General features: G+C 41.2%; 1 protein-coding gene across 3 annotated transcripts in view; it reads left to right on the top strand.

Annotated features, from left to right (window-relative positions):
- The window catches only part of LOC116309943 (F-box-like/WD repeat-containing protein TBL1XR1), a 48,048-nt gene that overhangs the window by 19,478 nt on the left and 6,108 nt on the right, over window positions 1-22,462 (top strand). For 2 of the 3 annotated variants that reach the window (XM_031726668.2, XM_039606639.1), the window contains exons 2-7: window positions 802-867; window positions 17,199-17,300; window positions 20,094-20,239; window positions 20,443-20,668; window positions 20,832-20,964; window positions 21,334-21,475. In XM_031726668.2, the coding sequence (XP_031582528.2) occupies window positions 17,243-17,300; window positions 20,094-20,239; window positions 20,443-20,668; window positions 20,832-20,964; window positions 21,334-21,475 (705 nt within the window). In that variant the 5' untranslated portion in view covers window positions 802-867; window positions 17,199-17,242. The remainder of the gene's footprint in view (window positions 1-801; window positions 868-17,198; window positions 17,301-20,093; window positions 20,240-20,442; window positions 20,669-20,831; window positions 20,965-21,333; window positions 21,476-22,462) is intronic. The other variant, XM_039606640.1, reaches the window with a different exon arrangement.

Genomic DNA, 22,462 nt, shown 5'->3' with positions numbered 1-22,462 from the left:
AAACTATTAGAATTATTTGATCATTAATTTGCGCCTCCTTGTGCATGCCCACATGTGCAGATATGCACCACCACCACAAATCAGTGGAAAGCAGTAAATAATATGAGACATTGTGTGTGTTACATTGCATGCTCATGCATCCTAATAGTGCAGTGGATATTTTTTTCTATTTTGTGTTTTTTTTTTTTTTTTTTTATAAAAGGTTTTTTAAAAAGTAGTGGAAAATTAAAGGTTAGTAAAAATTGTGCACCTTCAGAAATGTCCACATGCATTTGCTAGTATGCAGCATAACATAGTATATGAGAAAAAATGGGACCCGCTCATTGAAACATTGTCCAATCGGCTCTGCATCAGGTTCGGGTCAAAAACTTGAAGGGGTGCATTTAATACATCCAAGGTAGATTCATAGGCATGCTCCTGCATTATTATCCCTCATGAAAATATTTCAAATGTGAAAGATGCAAGTGTAGTTATTTATTTCTCTTCATGAGCTCCTTTCAAGCACATTATAAATGTGCAGTTTCCACACTTACAGAAGGTTGTGTGAACTGATAAATAATTCAAATTTAAGATGTGTTCACTCCCATAAATAAACCCTCCACTTTGCTTTTGATGCCTTTTAGAAATGTGTCACATGATGCTTGTACAGGCCATGTATAGACACTTTGCAGTAAATTCTAAAACTTACGTTTTAAATGTCGAACACATGCTGTGATATATGTTGTTTTCTAATTGCATGGTTGAAAACAACACCTCCATTCAGAGACCATTAACTGAGTTTGTAACTGCTTCTTGTTGCAGGTTCTGAGCACATGGTACAAGGTCCTGACTGAAAACACTGGTGGTGCAAACAGACTTACTGCTGTGGTGAGTGATCTATAGCCAGGCTGCATTTGAACATGTTTCATCTGCATAGATTATGCAAGTTTCAGATCCTGGATTTGAAATATCCCCAACTCTAATAGGACCGAAAAAATAAATAAAATAAACAAAGACAGTGTGTTCTTTCATAATAATAGCTTTTGAATTGTCATCACTTCCTTATTGATTTTGGGTTTTGTCACTTGATCATGTTATTGCATATTCTTGCTCATATGTAAGAAAATGAATTTCTTCCTTTACTTGTATTTTCCCTCTGAGAAATTATGTTTTAGTCAGGCATGATGATTTCTTTTATGTACCATGTATTCTAGTTGTATACATACAGACGGAGGTAATTCTACACCAGTGCCATGTTGGACGATTCAAACTAATTGCACAAGGGTGCAAAAGCATATATTTAATGGATAATAATTCTATTTTAGCAAGATTCTCATAAAAAAAGAGTCTGTATTTGAAGTACTTCTCAAATGTTGCTCTGGTTGAAAGGATTGGTAATGTTGTTAGTGTTGTTTCTGTTTTCTTAAAGGTTATTTTTGATGTTTTATTTTCATCTGATTAGATCATAAAAGCAGAAGGGAACAAGAGGAAAGATTTTGATATGACGCACACGGATCCTGAGGGTTGTACTATCAAGGTCAACATAGCGAGATTTTTGTTAGTGTGCTCAGCAAGACCTAAAACTGCAGCCAGACATGAGTATTACGTTGGTTGCTATTAACTTTCTTTGTGAACTCAGGATTTTGGCTTTAGGCTCTGAAATAGGGTTGTTAAGTGTATCTTTTTATTCTTTTTCTTAAGTTTTCTTTTTGGCATTTTAAGAGTGCAGTGGTGACAGGAATACGGGGGGGCACGACTCTGGGCACGACTTTGGCGTGAACGTGAGCTGTAATTGTGCACCATTTGATTCTTCTGTTTGCAAAGGTCCAATTAAGTGGTGCCTTCTTCAGTCAGACATCAGAGGAAACATTCATAGAGAGCTGTAAAAAAACATAATAGCAAAAGTGGTGATGTAAACAAGGGAAGAGCGCATCGCACCAGAAAATGGGTGATTTTCTGAATTTATAAGTGAAAATATTTTTTGAGCGCTCATTGCTCTTGCCATTGTTTTTTTTTTTTAGGATTATCAAACTTTAAACGAGTGAATTAAAAACCAGTATTATTATAAGCTTTGACACGTCTGCACAGCTTAGCAAAGGAGATGTAGAAATCACTTTTTTCCAAAGTGAAAATTAAATAAATTTTATTGATTCATATTTTTGCTGGTAAATGGGCTACAAATAGACTATTTGTGTCCTATTAGATACAGTTCCAGCGGTTAAAACCAGAACTGGCAGCAAAGTAGGATTTTTACATTTGCTGCATAACCAGCAGTCACATTCCTGTAACTATGCAGCACGGCTTCCTTCTGCAATATTACTAAGATACAACCGAATGGTTTGCATATATCAAACAGTTTCCTTCAGCTGAGTATCTATATTGCACTTGCAGCATGTCGCAGAGAAAAAGTCTGAAACTCTTGCCATAATGTCAGCCTAACCTGGTAAAGCCACATTTGTGACACTGAAAACTCAACACAGCTCACTAAACTGTTAATCCTGCACTGCAGTACTTTCCTCGCAGGTGTAATCAGACTGGAGACATCAGTTATACTAGTTTTTTCTTTGGCTAGCTGCTAGTAGCCTGCGATGTGGTTCAGTATGGCCTCAGTTTTGGAGCCCTGATTCCTGTATGTTATACTGGAATCCAAAAATTACTTTACTTTTGTGACTGTACCGAGACCACTTCACGAGTCCAGTGTGATTCATCTGGACTGAACAAACAGGTTTCAAATTTCCCCAAGGCTTACTGGCAGTTAGTCGCACACAAGTGTCATTGTTCCCCCACTGTTTTCCTGTTGTACTGAGTTTATTTTTGGTCTTTAACCACTTGTGAAAGTCAGAATGTGTGAAAGCGTCTGTTTGATTTCCACTGGAGGAACAGACCCCTCTTCCTGTTTTGTACCATTGAAGAATCCAGCAGGTTTCCTGTGAACCCTGCCCAAAAACGCACTGTTGCTAGATAGGACTCACATCCAGGTTCTTGGTTGTGCTTGTTTAAGTTCACATGGCGAGCGATTTTGTGCTAACTTTCTGACATTGTTGGTTCGGTTTTCAGGTTTAATCGCAATGTTTTGCTCTGACTTGCTAAAAACTCCTCTCACCCACTTTAACAGTTAGCCACGTTAATGTCAGGTCAGCCTCGTTGGAAGGCTTTGTTTTCTCCACTGTAGAGCCCTCAGCTCTGCTTATTTGTTTTATTCATGATGCTACAACTCAGCACTGGAGCTCTTAGTCACCCAGTGAGAGTGTTATTTACATAAAGAGCCTATAAGCACTGGTACAGTTTACATTTTCATATCAGAAACCAAGAAGCAAGTCATTTTCCAAATGGTGTTTTCTGGTGTGATATAACGTGCAGTGGTTGAACTACTTGAGGAAGGCAGTGATGTCAGGGGTGTGTTTTGTTGGTTTTTGTGCTGAGGATGACATGTAACTCAGTGGTGCCAAACTACACAGCCAATTTGTTTATGCCCTGCAGAAACCTTTTACTAACAACTTTAATTTCACTCTGAATGCCAGTATTGTTTCTCATATTTAAAATAGTTTTTATCACCCCAGGAGCGAGACAATACGACATCTGTGTCTGGTTTTAGGAGAATTCTGTCAGGATGTCATTTCTCTTCTGAATTTTGACGAGTCTTTAGAAAACCCGGCTTCTGATTTTAGCTTGTGTTTTGTGTTTTTATTAATGCACTTGTGCAGAACACTGCGTTGCTCTCACAAGGCTGTTGTATGTAACAGGAGAAGAAAGAAGCCTTTGTTCTAAAATGATTCAGCCCACTGTATTGATCGTGTGTATCACTTTGCCTAGAAACCAGCGCGAGAGCTACTCTTCCAGAATGTGCCCCCATTTCTGAAATCACACCACAAATATTTCAGAGACTTGTCCATTAGTGTGTCCTGAAGGGACTGCAAAATTCCACACCTCCTGCAAAGGATGTGTCCCTGGTTAACCCTGAAGCTCAAACCCTCGTTTAGTGAGAGAGCGGAAAAATCAGAGTTGAATGAAAAGATATAAAGTGAGATAGCCAAATACAGATCAGGCATGGCGGATAGAAGGTGAGATTAGGTATGCCACAACTCTTTTTTAATCTGTAGACATCTCCCTCAGTGGTTTATATCTCTGTAAGGACTGTGCAATAAAATACAGCTTTGGCTACACAGAAGAAAATTACTGCAATGGTGACTTGAATTTTATCGTTGTATTATTTCAGCTAAATTTGAACAAATACAACTTGGTAGCATCTCTAGGTAGATTTTCCCCACACGTAGTCTTTAGTTGGGTAGGACACCCAGGTATACCAATGGCCACCAAAGCATACCAGCTTGGCTTGGACCTACTGGCCTCGTGTTTTCTTTATGAGCTGGCTCACTGGCTAGGTAGCTTTTGTGATGTCCACAGTAGCTTTCAGCTCCTTCCCCCGAGACCTCATCCAGCAGTTGGGTGAACTCCAATTCGACCATCTTTGATTGCAGTTGGTATTGATTCTTCTGTCCAGAGATCTGCTGCAAGCTAATGTGCCACTGTGGCAAACTTAAAGAGGCTGCACAGAAGGAGGACTGCCAACAGTGGCATTTAAATTGGTCCCCTCTTTTTCAGAAATGCATTTTTGTGCCATATCAGCTCTACATGTTCCACAATAGAGGCTCATTGAAGAGGCAGACAGTTATATTGGGCAGATATTCTCTGTCTTTCTGTCACAATGTACATGGCAAATATACAATAAATAGGACTGGGTTCAAATATTTTAGGTTGTTTAAATCTACTGTCCAGTTCAAGTGAGTGTATGGTCTTTTTGAATGGCCACACCAGAAGGCAGATTGAAAAGCAGTCATCACAGAGAGTGAAGACACTCCCTAAAAATGCAGATAACGGGGCACACTTCCAGACAGACATTGATAGAGATGTATTGAGCTGTACTCATGAACTGTGACACATAGTTGAGTGAAAAATGGGGAAGAAAGAGGGCTGGAAAGAGAAAAACTTCTCTGTCCCCTCTTTTACATTCACACGGCTGGCCCATAATTGCATGAAGTTCGAGTGAATGTTGGGTTGTCTGCTTCAGGAATGTTAGAGAGCAGTGTGGACAGGCCATAATTTCATTTAACATACCACTGCCAACTAAATCCTAGTCTCCGCATTAGCTCCTTTAAACACTTCTTTGGCATTCTGCTTCTTGTGAAAATGCACACTAAATCATGGGCACGCTCGACCACCTGCCAAAAGCCATATTCTACATATCTTATGTTTGCTAGTTGGACAAATTGATAAAAATAGACCTTCATGTTTTACATTAGTAACATCGTGTTGGTGTTGACAGTGTTGACTTCTGCAGGAATAGAGGGAGCTGGAGATTCCAGGAGACAGCTAGTTATTATCTCCCTATACTTTTTAAAAAATGTATTCCTCTTTCAAAAGAACATTGATTTGCAGAGTTTTGAGTAATGCTTTAGAGTCACTGTGTGAAGTTAATTCATGCTAGCTTTCAGCCTTTGAGAGCTTTGTTCCCTTTCTACAATCATCGAGTAATGCATAATCCTGAAGCCAAAGTACCAGAGTAGAGAAAACACACATCACAACACACCTTTAACAGATATTGTAAAAATTTCCGGCTAGTCCAGCTTCTGCAATATTTCCCAACTTAAGCACGTCATCAGTCGTCTTGCACCAAATACCACATCTAGATGCATGCTAAATTTTTTAAGCTACCAAATTCACTCCAACAGCGTAACCTAGTCTGCAGCGTAACCACATGTGGTCAAGTTCTTAAGGACATTACAAGTCAAATGCTTTCTTAGATGAAAGATGTTGACGTGTATTGGTGTGGCGAGGCCTGTGATAATATTCTTGCCCTACCTCTGTTTCTTTTAAGAAATCAGGACATAAGTGATTGTTTTATATTTACAGATGCAGTCTTCCTTTGCTTTCAAAGTATGTCTCTCTGATACAAGCAGGTTTTATCAGTTCAGTTCAGGCAATGTGAAAAAAAATCACCCTAATATAACCCAGGTTAGAGAGTTTGAATACTACTAACAGTGTTTAGAATAAGCCATATTTGTTTTCCCTGTATTCATTATTTTGCATTTACAGATCAATGAGTTACATTGGGTTGCTTATACATGTAATGGGGACTCTTTGTCTTTACATCATGTTCTAACCCAAGATTTTACACCTGACCTGTGGTCATCTGTTAACTTCACCTGTCAGTAAATAGACTCAACTTGTTTGTTAGAGTCAGTATCTCTGATCTCACAGTATGTTACTGGAAATGGATGCCTGCCTGCTTCTCAGGGTATGCGGATTAATGGCTTACTATAGTAAATCCATTAAAAACAACAGAAAACAAAAGGCTTAATATGTGATGTCAGGTGTCATTGTGTGTGCAAAGAAGCCTAAGGGCACTCCAGTGTAAAACCTGAAAAAACAAACAAAAAAACACCAATATGGTATATTTGCTAATTGATTACGAGGAACTGAATTGGGATTGCTTTATACGAGGAACCAAATGTTATCTTGGTATACCAGTAAAGTAATGCCCACCGTCAGGTAAATATCCAACAGTAGAACCCAAATGCTCCCATTAGCATTCGGCCAGTCCCGTGTCCAACATGATTATGGGTATTGCAAAGCAGGCTGTAACCAGGACTGGTTCCAGATAAGTAGATCAGACCTGACCTTCTAAAGAGATTCTCAAAATGTGATTTGGATTCTGACTTGGGCGAGGTCTCCTAATCTTAGTCATCACGGCAGCTCACTGTGAGATAACCACCGCTGATTCAGTGGCCCTCACTGACCTCCTGCATTCAGATGGACACGAGCTGCCCATAGCAGGTTTAACTGCCCGTCAAGCGAGGCTAGCTGGCAGAGCCTACATGCTACCATCTGTCACCGACAGACAGCTAGCCTCTCTGACCTCACACTGGCCATGTGAGCCTGAGCCGGGCTTGCCAATGCAATCTGTCACTCTAAGCGACCAGTAACCCAGGAGAGGGGGAGGGGAGAGCCACAAGCAGATTATGATTCATTTCTGTTGTCATTGCATCATACACAACTACCTCGGGATGCACCGATACTGATGGAGTATTTAGTATCTGTCCGAGACCAGCGTTAATTAATAAGGTGCTTTCCTCGCTGTGCAGAAGGGGCTGGGACTCCTTCTTGTGTGTGAGTGAGCATCTTAAACAAGAGCTTTAGTAACATAGAAATAAAGTTTTTTATAAATCTTTAGTGAAAGTAGGAACTGGAATTTCCAGATAAGTAAGAGAAATGATGAGTTTTGTTCCTTAAGCTGCAGATTCTTTCTCATTAAAAAAAAACATTTCCGCTTTCTCTGTGGTTAGTCTGTTTGTATTTTCTCGTGCATGTTGTTAGAGACCATGCAAACAGCCTCTCACTTTCTACGCTGGTGCAGGGGGGCACAGAGGAATTTCGAGGAAGCCTAAGTAAACTCAGGAAACCAAAGTGTTGAGGACATGGCTCGAGCTGTTTGCTGTACCGGGCTCTTCGTGCTCCTGCAGTCTTTGGTTAAATGCGTTCATAAAGGTGCTCTTGTGTTTTGTGCAGCTGCTTCCACACGAGGGGCCTTTTTTGGTGATTCTGAAGTCTCCAATGCCCCAGCTGTGGTTTAAACATAGAATCAAAAGTAGTACATCTTAGGGGGAAAAAATCACAGGTCTACCCAGATGTTTGCAAATTTAAACCCATCTTGAATTCAGGCTATGAACCACATTTACATTTTCAGTATGCTGTTTTTGGCGGGAGAGTGATCTTCCAGATTCACCCCTACACGTTGGGCAAAGCATCATTGCGAGTCGTTGTGGTGGTTTGTCTTCAGCGGTGCTCATCTGTCTGGTGACAGCTTGCAGGAGTGTCCTTTTCATTGTTTTAATCCCAGAGCTGCCCTCATAAGAGACATTTGAGAGTGTGGCAGTTGGAATTACATCAGCCGTGGAGGAGGTGGATGAGCTAGCTTTGCTGGTTATCTCTGCAAATGGTGCCAACATGAATATAGGATGCGCTTGCAAGGCCCACTAGTTGAGTGTTGTGTATAGATCATGATCAGCAACATAGGCACAAAGGTCTCACTTGCAAAGAAGCATAAGGGCTGTGCCATATCATATTGTTTGTGATGATGATGATAATAATATAGATTTTTACATGATATGAAAGTGTCATATTTGTATGTCATTGCTACAGCAACGTCATGTGTTTACAATACTTAGTGCTCACAAGCCCAGGCATGTCTGAGAGCAAGAGCCGTGTGTGCGAAAGGCATAGACGGTTTCTGTGTAGGGATAAAAGGAGTTTCTGGTTATTACTCAAGTTAGGATGTAAATTTCCTGCAGAAGTCTAAATCGAGCTTTAATATTGAGTAGTAACCAGGGAGTGAAAAATAAATACTAGCAGCCATATAAGCTGTGGTTGACTGGAGAGCGATTCTTTTCCTAACAATGCAGCCCTGTAGTGTTCGTGAGTATCGGGAGTTTTTTTCAAACCATATTTGAGCATGCTACACATGAATAGTGCTAATGAAGAGCTGTAAAGGCCGAGAACGGCTGAATAGTCTTGTGTTTGCTAAAAAACAAACAAACAAAAAACTCAAGAAACGAAGCACTCCAGGATTTTAAAAAGAAGAGAGCCTCATCCGGGAGAAGCTTTGATGTTGATGTGTCTTCACTTAACAAGCAGATTATTTGTTTAACCACCGAAGCTGGCACAGAGTGGGCAAATCTAAAAGCACCAAGAACTAATAGTTTGTTCTGCACCGAGCATGGAAATGCAATTTATTTATTTATTTATCTTTAAGGGTTTTAAGCTATGAATGTTGCAGATGTGTTAGTTTAGCCCCAGAATAAAAATACAAACATGGAAATGTGTTCGAGCCTTTAAACATCAATAACTGCGCCGTCTTTTGCGATGTTGTTGCTGCTAATATTTTTGGTGGCGCAGTTTTCTACATGTATTCTGAATTCCTCCAGACTGACTGTAACCTTTGTCTTGCCTTTGCTTTCAGTGTCTTTGTGGCAGCACAATAAGTGAGAATCAGATTTTCATGTGTGACTCTGTCGGGTTTCAGAAGAATTGGACACGTTATACAGTGAGAGATGATTTGAAATATGGTTTCCTTTAAATCATCCCATCCCCCCACTGCCTGAATTTTCTTTCTGCTGCTCTGAAAATAGAGCCAAACCGTCAGGTCTCAGAGACAGAGAGAGAGAGAGAGAGGCTTTAAATAGGAATGAGCCCCATTTTATCTGCACTGGTGCAGAGTAGAATCAGAGCAGCAGACATCACAGCTTGGGTCTCCTTTACGCATTGATGCAGAAATACCTTTAAAGAACACGAAACCTAAATGGTGTATATTATTGTCACGGAGTGGGAGAGACAAGAAGACACGCAGTACTGTGAGACACGCGGGTGTGCAGTGGCAGTTTGTTTGAAGTTCAGTTTCATTGCATGCACCTGCCATTTTATAAAGGCTCCTCTGGTACATACTTTAGCAAAATAAAGTGTTCAGACTGTTCCAGTAAAGCCAGCGGCTCCTTTTGTTCACACAGCCAGCGGCTGTTCATATCCTACCAATCCTCATAAAATACAGAGAAAACGACAGGCGATGTGCCAGAATGCTGTGCTGTAACCATACCACTAATGTCACACTTTACTGCGCGTAATACCACTGTAATGACAAGCGACAATTCCCTTTTTTTTTCTCATGGTAGTGGGAACCATTGGGGAATTTTTGATATATCTGCAGATACTGCGGCTAATAGTCAATGCTACAGTCTGATTTAATGGTCCTTATTTGTGTAGTGAATTTACGTAACAAGTGTAATAATCTTGAATCACTGGTTTGGTATTAAATTTGATTGGTTTTGAATGCCATGTGCGCCAAGTGATTGCTGCTTATAGATACATACGTGAGGTTTTGAAACAAATGTTGTGGAGGGGAAATGTCTCGGTAGCATAGCAGTTGTTGTCCATCAAGTTTAGAAAGGGCTGTAACTGCGCCAACGCAGGATATTTTATTAAACATGCATTGCTTTAACATCGAGTTAGAATTTGGGAATTTCTGTTTTTGTTTTTCAGTTTTAGTGCTAGATCTTCCTTCTCTTGGTGTTTGTGTGGAACAGTTGCATGAAGTCTACCAGAAAACTATCCTCTGCTCTCGCTGCGTTGCCTCTGTAAACACTTTCCGAATGACTTTTTTGGCTAAACAGCTAGTGTCTGGTCTTACTGGATAACACAACACTTTGCATCGTCATCATTTCATAGTATGGGTGTTCCACCGCTGATCTAGCAAATTTCAACCAGTGATGAACTCGACACTCACCAAAAGGCCTGTAGATTTTTCCAGTTGCATGAGATCAGTGATAAACAACACAGCCTTGACACTTTCTCTGTCACTTGGTCAGGATGTGGAACTGAAAAGAACATCGTTGCCACAATTCTTTAGAGGTGAAATGTTTGGACTGCGAGCGGTTACTACTCTGTAGAATATTTTCACAAACTTTTCATTCATCAGTCCGGGCAATCAAACAGGAATTTGTCATTCATTTGACTAAACAGCTGAGTAGTAAGTGGCACAACATAACATTTTTTAATTACTTTTAACTTGAGTGATGATGCAAGCTGTTTATTGACCCGAGTATTTAGAAATGTTCTGCACTGCTCAGAGAGGAAATTTTGTGTGAAGATTGCTATCTGCAGTCCATGGAATTGCAGTGTGTGTGGTGTAGCACAGTATCCTGTGATAGACACACAAAAGGGGCACCAGTAGTGCAGTCTTAAAACTTAGAGTTCATTGTACTTCATTGTTACCAGAGAGTAAAATTTGTTGTTTGTGTTAGTGTTGAAAATAAAAAGGTTTTATGTTATTTTTAGTAACTCTGTTTGGTCGTATTTTACACTATTGAAGTCATTTTTTTATGATAAGCATCTTAAAATAAAGTGTTTTCTTCATAATGTAGGAGATGCAATCTCAAATAAAACATGATTAAAAGGCAGTTGAAGTGAATTCCTTCTTATTGATTGGGGCCTTGTGAGTGATGGATGTCAGCTGATGAACCAAAGCAAATCTAATTTATTAGCGATATTGATTTCATATTGTGAAGGTCAGCCCCCCACGCCCACCTGCTCCTTTATTCTTATTGGTGTGATTTCAGTCTTGCTTCCTCGGGAGCAACTTCATGGTCATGGCACAGGTCACATGCTGCTGTAATAGTCCTGTCCTGGTTTTTGTTGTTGTTGTTGTTTGTTGGGTGGGGGTGGGGGATTATTGATTGTATGTTTGTGCGTGCGTGCGTGTGTGTGTGTGTCTCCTACCCTCCCCCTCTCTCCTTGAGCAGTAACTAGATTTAACATTTACTGTACAGGCCAGTCTGCCACTGGCAGCACAGAGACAGAGGGAGAGAGGCGAAGGGAAAAAATGTAGAGCCAGAGATTCCCTTCTCCTCTCCCATCCCCCCCTTTTACTCTCCCACACTGTCAACACAGAGGCTCCTGGCTGCCACTCATGGCTCCACAGCGCCACTGCAGTGGAGTGGTGGTAGAGAGAACTACAGCTCACTGTTTACAAACTAACAGCACTGCTGTCAGGAGGGATTTGTGCAAAAGGTCTGAATGATCTCTGACAGGACCGTCTACAGGTTCCCCGTTAAAAGAAGCACAGCAGCAGGTGGCTGAACTTATACTCTGCTTTCATGCTTATTGATCGAGGCTCCTGGCTGCAGCTCCAGTCTTAATGTGAGCACCACACATTACCAGTAACTGTAAGCTTTAATACCACATAATGTAGATTCAACGTATATCAGTTAGCTTTTGTCAAATAAGCAAAGACTCTGTCAGGAGATGGCTGATATGAGCGTCTTCCTGTTTTTGAGGAATGTATTGGAACAATCATACTGTGCTCTTATAAGCACATAAATTTTCAGTGTTGGGCAGCTACAGTTGTCGAAAGATGCTTTTGCCTTTCATGTATCCCACTCTAGAACTATATGACCTATGGAAATGGAACTTTTTAGTTCCTGGGTCACTATACAAATGTGATGTAGTGATTTGAGCCTAATTAAAGTGTGCTGCTGCTGAAGCAGTTGACCTCAAAGTTGCATTTCAGTGAAGAAGCAGTTGCACTGGGTGAGATTTATTTGTATAATATGCTACAGACTGACTGCGCTACTATGTATTGATCCTTTCTCAGTTAAAGTGGTGCACTGGTGTCTTTAATAGGTGGAGAGACCGAGGGAGATGGAAGTAGCTGTTGGGTAGAATGAGGGCTTGCCACCTTGTTTTGTCACTTTATAATTTTCTAGCTTGTTAACAGTTTACTGGACAAACGAATACTTTCTTGCAGGGTGCACAGACCTGGTAAACTACTTGAATTTCTTCAGTTTAATTACTCTAAAGCCCAAGACGAGGGTGTGCACAGCTTGTGTGTCCTTAAAAACAAACAGAAAGTAAGAAGGATTCACTGTGTGGCTCCATTTAGCAATTGAGCTTCACAAGATGATTAAACTCAGTCGAGTTGACAAACATCACAAAAAATCCTTTAAAGAGAAGCAGATCCATTCAATTCGCAACCCTAAGTATCACCAGCTGAGTCGGTTTCAGTGCAGTCTTGAGTAGGCTGTCATGAATTTGCTCACTTTTTTCTACCGTTGTAGGTTGTTCTTTTGGATTGTGCTACATCATATCAAATTATATAATATATTCAGTTTTTTTTACAAGTATTTGGTCCACGACTTTCCGATACATGATTACAAAATAGCTTGAGTGTAGTAGTGTAACTAGAGATGTGATCAGTAGTGGAAGCAGTAAAATTACTTTTTAAGGATCTTGCACAGAGCAGTTTATTTTTGTGTCATTGTGGTATTTTTCAGAGGCTGATTGTCACACATTACGTCAAGAAGGGCAACCACAAAGTACATGGGTGTGGCTTGTTTGAGAAGTTAGCTTGCAGTATAACACTGTAGTAAACTGGAAGTGAAAGCAGTCTGACAGCTGCATATGATTTAATTATAATAAGAGGCCTAATTTAACACAGTGTGTCTGTGGTAGTGCCGTTTCATGGGGCTGCAGCAGGAACGGCTCATTTCAGCCCCAACAAAGTGTTGCTACTTTTGTAATTATGCTGAAAAGCTCAACTCTGAGATGGTTTCCATTATTTTGTCTGCCTGCAGTTTATCTGCCCCCTCAAAACAATCTGTTTGCTGACAGTTGTCTCTGTGGAAAACACAATCCTCTCTCTTTGGAGACAGAGGGTCCAGGCACAGATAAGTATCGCTGAGCCAACACGCCAGAGAACAACACCACCTCTTCTTCATCTGCTGTCTCCTGGGTTATGAACACATCCCCAGACAGCTCAGCCATGGCACCCCTGTTCTCCAGTGAAGCTGATGCAACTGACTCGCCTTACTTTTTCGTTGTCGTCGTTACTGTGGAAAAACCACACCGGATTCTTGAATACCATTTTGTGGAGCTTCAGCAGAAATCGTCAGTGAAACGGTGTATCTCAGGAAGGGCGCATACTTTTTAGTTCAATAACCGCAGAAATTTTCAAGCATCTCGTTTTGGAACCGCAACGTTGCCTGACAGACTCACCACACTCATGTTGAAGGGTAGAGCTGTTAGTCAGCTGTATTTACATGTGACAGAATGTCTTATTTTCCTCTCACACAGTGCACAGACTCGGTTTAACATTGCACATGTGCAGACTGCTCATTTACAGGTACTCGCTGTCACACAGTGAACAGTTCAGACAGAGACAGAAGTGGATTTGCTGCAGGAGAGTGAGCACTTGCACCTGGCAGCCAGTACTGGCCACATATCCAAAAAGTTGTTGAAGTGCACGTTACTCAGCTCGTTTTTGAGAAGGGCGGGGGGGGGGGGGATTGTCAGTGCTTGTGGCTGCTGTTGCAATCTCATCAATTTTGTGGTCTCATTAAAAATGAGAAGATATAAAATCAGGTCAGATTGTTTGTTTCTATTGGTGACACAAGACCGTGGTTAGCATCGGTGCCTCACAGCAATTAAGGTTCCGGGTTTGAATCTGCTGGCCAGCGAGGACTGTATGTAGGGCTGGGCGATATGGCCTAAAATCCATATCGTGGTATGATTTGAAGCATATGCGGTAACGATATATATAGCGATATATTCTTTTCTTCTGTATACCGCATTTTCCGCACTATAAGGTGCACTTAAAATCCGACGGTGTGCCTTATAATCCGGTGCGCCTTATATATGAATTTTGGTTGTTCTTACTGACCTCAAACGATTTTACGTGGTACACGGCGTTAAAAAATCTGTCAAAAATGTTTTAGTACGACTTTGGTAAGCTACGAAGCCGCACCGCTTGATGGATTGTTGGAGCATTACGCGGAGTAATCTGGGTCCAAAACTCCGTCTGCTTCAGGTCCCAAAATCAATGAACACTGCGTCTTCACTGAGAGTTAAAAACTGTCTAAATTCTTTCATCTTTAATAAAACGATCAGTGTTACTGCTTTACCAGGTGTAACAATTAAGTTTAACATCCAGGCATCCATGAAAACAGAATTTATTAAATACAACAGTGTTAGAAGTTAGCAGGAAATTAGCAGAAGTTAGCTAATTTACCTAAAGCTTATTAAGCTAGTTACCTAAACATGATATACCATGTTCTGACTGAGAGATTTCTGAAAAAATTAAAACGTACAGCTCTGCTATCACTTCCAACATAGATGAAGACAGAAAACTAAACAGCAGTGACTTTTAGGGTTACTGAAGTTGGGCTAGCTGGTATATAATGATGTGCTACGTGATCACTAGCGACACAGCTATGTTAGCATAACAAACACAGTGAAGCTGGAGGATGAACACAAACTTTTTTCTACTCGATAAAAGTTAACGTGAGGGTTTCTGATGGTTAGGGACAAATGTAATCACATGGCAGGATGCTGTAAACGGACCAAACTTTAGTCAGGAGAACAAATGAGATAATCCATCCACAATACGAAGTTAGTCATTAATATACTGCAACAACATGGGAATAGAGCAGCTGCAAGAGAATTCAACATTAATGAATCAATGGTACGTTAGTGGAGGAAGTGCAGTTTTTGGCTTTCCACATATTGCAAAACGTGCTTCGTCTCTTCGCTATTACGGTCGCCGCATAATTTGCAGATGATATTGCTTGCAGCCGCTGCGATGCTTTCGCCCAAAACAGGCGCAGCTTGATGACACGATCAACATGCGGTATCGTGGTAGAGCGGTATAGTCAAAATCTCTACCGCTGGCCAAATTCATATCGTTTCTACCAAATACAGTTTATACTGCCCAACCCTAACTGTATGTGTGGAGTTTAATGTTGGCCCTGTGGTTCGTTCCTGCTTCTTCTCACAGTCCAATAACGTGCTCATTTGGTTTGCACGACTAACGTCCAACTGGCAATTTTGTGTTGTGCCATGGTGCATCTAGCCTCTTATTCGGTAATAGCTGGGGATATGAATTGGATAAGCAGTTAAGAAAATGGTGTTTGGATAGAAACAAACAACAACAAAAAGGTAGTGGCATCACATTGTGCTTTTTAAATGTCTTTTTCTGTCGTTAGATCTTTATCAGAACGGCAGAATGAAAAACAGAATATCTGCTCAAAGAAAAAATCCATGAGTAATTTAATTTTTTGGGATCTGCTCTACTCTACTACAATACTGATGTTTCACAGTTGTAGTGTGTAATTGTGTCTTATATTTCGTCGCTGCGACCAGTTTATCAGGTTGTCATTAGAGATTGCTCATCAGAGTAGCAGGAAACTTCTCCCCCCTCCCTCAGCTCAGCATCCAGCAATGCTAAGGCCACTGCTCAGTGTACGGAGATGTTGAGCTGTTCCAGATGACGCAAGGTTAAAATCCTCTGAAAAGAAATGTGTCCACAGTACCCAGGAGACAGTTTCAATCACTTAACTACCATTAAATGCACAGAGAGACTCCTGCTGGGAGGCGGGTGGGGGGGCTGCAGACGAGGAGCTCCAGGCCTGATTACTCTCTGGGGGAAACAGGCTTTGAACTGGTCCTTGTTTGGAATCGGCTCTCTGCACTTGTTAACCCCGCAGTTGTTAAACTTGCGGTTCCCAGCCATATTAGTTCACACACAAAGGCAACGTCAAATCATGTGACATGTGCTTGAGCGCACACACGAAAGGAGTCCTACCAGCAGAAGTGTTTCTGTCCTGCTGATTTCCTTCCCGCTCGTGTTTTTCAGTTGAGTAGTTTGTAGTGGGCCGGTGCCCAGATGACTGCATCAGATGTTAAATATGTGGTCAGAGGGAACAGAGCAGCTTGGGGTGTGGGCACACTGTGAATAAAACACCAACTGAGAAGTAATTGTAACACATATTAACGTACAGCCAGCATGGTCTGGATCACATCGAAAAAATAAAGACGTCAACTGATGTAAACTAAACAGACTCGCTGGTCCAGCTTTAGTTAGCACCAGTGCAATAGCATGTGTTTAATCTGCCTGTTGTTAAGATATAAGCTGCAGCCTTGATTTTATTTTATTTTTTTGTCAATTTTGTGCTTGTGTTAATTAATGATGTCAGTGTGCCATATATTTAGCCATACAGGCTACTCTTCATCCCTGGCAGGCTGATGCCACAAACAAGAAACGTAAACGCAAAAGCACAGAGCAAAGTCAGAAGCACATAAATGATCAAACAATGACATAATCAGATAAAATATTAAACAGTAAAAGCCACTTAGAGTGCTCATGAGCACAGACAATAGCACGACCAGAGTGACTAAAATGCAGACAAACAGTAAAACAATGACACTCCATCAGATGTCTTGACTCACAGGCATGTAGACACGCTGTCTCAGTGAATACATGAATCAGTGCCTCAGTGTGCTTGATGTTTTTAAAAATGTAATCAAATTGCTGGTGCTAAACTTTCTTTCTTACTTTGTTTTATCTGCCCCCATGTGTTTGGTGTAGATCCTCACCTCGTCACCCCGGAGAAATGCAGGATAATTCTGAGGCCCTGCAAGACGAGGGTCATGTGATCATGTTGTGCACTGGGGCAGCTGTAGGCTATGTACTTTGCTACCAGTGACGTGATTAAGTGTGTTACTAGCTCTGCAGTAATTTCCTTTTCCACAGTAACATCAGCCGTAAACTGACTTTGTGTTTGAGCTTAAATAACTGGTGAGATTTGCCCTTCACTGATGAACCTCTCTCTGTTTTCCAGGCTAGGTGTGTGTGTGCTGACCTCATGGTGTAACAGGAGTAAAGATGAGCATTAGCAGTGATGAGGTCAACTTCCTGGTCTACAGATACCTACAGGAGTCAGGTATCCAGCTCCAGTTCTTCTCCACTTCATGAAAACCTTTATCGTTTTTTAATAGTTCTTTGCTTTTCTACCAAAATGGCTCATTATAGTTTTCATTAACAGACTTAAAGTTTTCATCACAACAAATGTGTGTTTTTATTCACTAATGATGATTAAAATGAGCTGTATGAATCAATAGTACTCTTTAAAAGTTTGTTATAAAAAAGTAAATTGGAAATGTGAACACCGAAAATCATTTATCCTGTTTTTTTTGTTGGGTTTTTTTTAAAGAAGGGACTGAATTAAACACAAATTGAGCAAGGAGACAGTTTCTGATATTTCCAAAAATCGTCTCTTCTAAGATATATTATCATTTATTTGTTTGGGTGGAATTTAATCCCTTTTTTCAGGATCTGTTTTCATTACATTTATAAGAACAGAAATTAGTTTCTTTTTTTCCTTGTCGTACTATAGGCGGTAGGGTAGTCAGCAGATGCCCGAGCTGCCTGTCAGGTTGTTGGATCATCTTTGTCACTTTGTATACACAACACGGTCAGTGTGGTGCTGCTTGTTGTTTAAAAGCAGAATATAATGATGCCATTGTAAACAAGAGTGGTTAAAAGAGGACAAACAGCACAGGCTGTCTGCAGTGTTTTAGACAGACCTCATCACACAGCCAGAATGAATCATACGGCCGGACCGGTGTCTGTCCATCGCTTAATCAGATGGGTCGAAATAACATGTGTTGTATGGATTTAGGGAAACAAGGAGAAACCGGGAGAAAAGTGGTGAAGGTTAAGGAGGCCCTTAGCTTGTTAAGCGATGTATCGATCACGGTTTATGTGCAGCTTTTGTCTGTCAAGAAAGAGACGGACAAAAAATGGTCACCTCTCATTCCGCGCCACTACAGTTTGTTTTTACTGCTCATGTGCAGCAAGTCTATAAGATGAGCCCACAGTTAGGTGTCCCAAACACCACATACACACTAAATGAATAGTGTCACTTTGGGGTTTTTATCTAGGTCATAGCAACATGCTAACGACCTCGTGCTACAGACGGATCAGATGTACTGTTGGTTGAAGTTTTATCTGTGTATATCTTCTTCCTGTTCTATGATGGTGTTTGTCTCTGCCCGTTATTGAGAACAATTTAACCTTCATGCAGTGTCTTCCTTGTTCCCGGTGTGTTTATATGGGTCTAACCACAGCACTGTAGCTGGCACCAGGTCAACTAGCCCAACTTCGCCCACCGCCCAAACTTTGCTGGTATTTAGTCACTCAGGACATGGTACGTAGATCTAGATGTTAAATGGCTAGCTAACTTACCGCTAACTTCCACCTCTTCTAAATCCTCTTTTTTTGAATGCCTGGACGTTGAACTTTAACACCGGGGAAAACAGGCACTCATCATTCAATTGGTGCGGAAAGAATTTGGACTGGTTTTAACCCTTAATGCTGCCTTAGTGTTAATTGGCAATGTGGTAGATAATAAGATCATTAAGAGCCATTTGCATTTCGTTTTATATAAGTTTGGTCCTGACTTAAAGTAAAGACAGAAGTTATCTGGAATGACCATTTTGCAGACTGTGGTATGGGTTCACCATCACAGCAGAAATGGCAGATTAGCTATGGACCATCATAAGGATGATCATTTAGATGGTTGATCAGATATATTTGAACTGGAGTCAATCTGTTGGAAGGCAACACTTTGAGGATGTAGACAAAGGCAGACTTAAACAAAACTGCTCTGCTGCCGAGTGATGAGGAAAACTTTGGCTGCAAAGAGTGGGACTTGTTCAGATCAGACTCGTTGTGTACACAGATGAGAGTTGTCTCAGCTGTGGATCTACAACTAATGAATCAGAGGTTTTGAGAAATATTATTAAAAGAAGGAGAAAGAATTCGACCAGCTCTAAAATGAAAAGGGTGACCAGCTGTCCAAATTAAGGATGAGCTCAACAATAATCACATGATAACAGGAAAACATCCACAGCTTCTTACATTTAAGCAAATATGGGCGGTGATGAAATTAGTTGGCAAGTATTTCTGGATTTGTGTTCTCAGATTTTGCCTTTGGGGCCGGCGTTGCAGCCAGCAGATATGTGGATAACTGATACCCTGAGCCAAAACTTCTTGTTCTGTATTTATAGTCCAATAATGAATGAAGATAAATCATCATTACAAGAGAGCTGATGGTTTTGAGATTTAACTTCAGTCAAAGCTTTTGTCCTGTTTCTCAACACACGGGTAGCTAAAATTTACTCAAACATAAATGGTCAATATTAACATTTCTTTGACCATTTATATCCCAATGAAAGGTTGTACATCAGAACAGAAAGACGGAGATGTCTGGATTAGATAATTCCATTTGTTTATGGGAAACCTTTTAAACGTCACCACATTTGTACAAAAGCACTTTTATGCCTACATGTCAGTGGCAACCATAAACAAAGTCTCGTATGTCTGACCGGTTCCCGTAAACGCAGCATCTCAGCAGTACGTCAGTCCACTATTTAAGTCTAGATGTTACCTGCAGATTGACAGAGGTGAGGGGGCCATGCGGTTGTGACGCAGCAGTTCTTGTTGTCCAACAGCAACGACTTCACAAACATGTTACTAACAAGTCAGAGGTCGAGCATTTTCTTCATTAATGCGTCGGCTCTGCGGAGGGTCAGTAACTTTCATCACCACAAAAACTTCAAAAAAAAAAGGGTTGAAGTATTAAAACGCGATTAAGACTGAAAAAAACACAACTTCTTCACTGTGTTGAAATCGAAGGGAGTATTTACTAATATTCTTTTCTTCTCCTCTTTAGGGTTCTCCCACTCAGCATTTACCTTTGGCATAGAGAGCCACATTAGCCAGTCCAACATCAATGGTGCTCTGGTTCCCCCTGCTGCCCTGATCAGCATCATCCAGAAGGGCCTGCAGTACGTGGAGGCTGAAGTCAGCATAAATGAGGTGGGACACAAACAAAGAACCTTTAACATCAGATAATAATTCAAGTCTTTCTTAAATTGACTATCAGGATGTCATTCCCATATTAATGTGATATCAAAGGGAATCTAAGTGTAATATAGACAGAAGCCTGTCAGCTTCTTTCACCAGCTTCTTGTCTTCCTCTGTGTTTCCGCTCCAACCCGATTTCTTCTCTGGCTCCGTAGGATGGCACGCTATTTGACGGCCGGCCCATTGAGTCCCTGTCCCTGATCGATGCGGTGATGCCGGACGTCGTTCAGACGAGGCAGCAGGCGTACCGGGACAAAATGGCCCAGCAGCAGGCTGCAGCTTCAGCGCCGGCGTCGACCACTGGGGGCACTATCGCTGGCAATGCCAAGAACGGAGAGAATACTGCCAATGGGGAGGAGAATGGAGCCCATGCCTTAGCAAGTGAGTGAAATGATTCGGATGATTTTTGGGATTGGGGAATTCTTTTAACAGAGACTTGTATTTATCTTGTTAATTAAAATGATGGAATATTATTACATTTTTTATGTATTTAATCATTGAATTTTGTGGTTTTTCATGCCTGATCCATCAACTCTGTGTTCAGATAATCATGCAGACCTGATGGAAGTGGACGGTGATGTAGAGATCCCTCAGAACAAAGCCATGGTCTTGAGGGGCCATGAGTCAGAAGTCTTTATTTGTGCCTGGAACCCAGTCAGCGATCTGCTGGCATCGGGGTGAGCCTTCCTTCCACTTTTGTACCACATTAATGTTCAAGTCATGAAGCAAACAAGCTGAAAAACGAGACTAAACATGAATTAATGCTTAGTGTCAGTTTGACCTGAATGTTATGACTTGCCTGGTTGTCTCAGTGCACCAGCTGGTGGTACAACTTGGTATTACATGAAAGTGCAGCACAACCCTATTTTAATTTCAGTCGAGATCACATCAACACTTGATGTTCTGCCCATACATGAGCAATAACGTGATGCTTCAGATTTATAACAGAGATCTTTGCTTTGTACAAATGATATGTAAAGATGTGCTATAATGTTGTAGGTTACTTTTTCAGATGGCAGTCTGATGTGTGTGTGGGTGTGTCTCAGGTCTGGCGATTCGACGGCTCGTATTTGGAACCTGAGTGAGAACAGTACAAGCAGCTCCACACAGCTGGTCCTGAGGCATTGCATACGAGAGGGAGGACAAGATGTCCCCAGCAACAAAGACGTCACCTCACTAGACTGGAATGTGAGTACACACAAACACACCGAATGTAACACGAATCACCCTGCTCGTGTGGATTAATTCACAATCCGTAACCTCGAGAAGTTTGTGGGATATTTTTGAATTTCAAAGGGCTGCTTGATGTGTTTTCTCAAAGGATTCTGGTAGTTTTTAATGTTTGGTGTCATTTTTAAACCCCTTTTTGAAGAATCAGAGAAACACTTTTGTTGCTAATGCTTATTGTTGTGAACACCTCAGCACGAGACATGCATCCTAAAACAAAAACAGGCTAAGCACAGGCTGTACCCCATGCACAGTCCTGTCAGCAGTGCCCTCCAAGAGTGTGGTAGTAATAACGTTTGATGTTAGATAAGATATAAAAAGATGTGTGAAAGAAAAAGAATCCACTATCAACTTTAATTTAAGGCTCCTGCTGTGCATTTTGCTACTTCACCAAATAGGTTGATTGTCACCACTGTTAGGTGTGGCAGTAGATGGATGGTTCATTCACTCATGTCCCACTCATGTTTTTTGAAAGTTTCTGCCTATGAGCATTTGCCCGGGGTCGAGCATTTAAGCCTCGCCTCTTTATCAGGTAATATGTAATGCAGTCACAATCCCAGCCATTTAATGAGAGCAGCGGGATTAGCCAATCAGCATCATAGATGAAACCTAAGCATCGTCAGCTGCCTGTCAGTGCTATTGTTCAACCAGGACACGCCAATGCGTTTTTATTACGTTGCATCAGTCGACTCTGGCAAAACCAGCATGTTGCCATGACAGTGCATTAGCTTCCGGTGGGATATTGTTGTTCTGTAGTGACTGCTCAATAATTTAAAGAAAGAAAGAAAGAATCAGTAAAACATGGAGGCCTGTGTGGGTGCTTCTGGAACTGCGCCATGTGTCTTTATTTGTGATCGCAGAGGATGGCAGCAGCTGACTGAACTTTACAGAGTAAACTCAGGTTTTTTAATGTGCGCATGTTTCTCCAGTCACTTTGGCCTGGCCTCC

Source organism: Oreochromis aureus, linkage group 23, assembly GCF_013358895.1.
Source record: "Oreochromis aureus strain Israel breed Guangdong linkage group 23, ZZ_aureus, whole genome shotgun sequence".
In the NCBI taxonomy this organism is placed as follows: Eukaryota; Metazoa; Chordata; class Actinopteri; order Cichliformes; family Cichlidae; genus Oreochromis; species Oreochromis aureus.
This window is presented reverse-complemented; position numbering and strand designations above follow the sequence as displayed.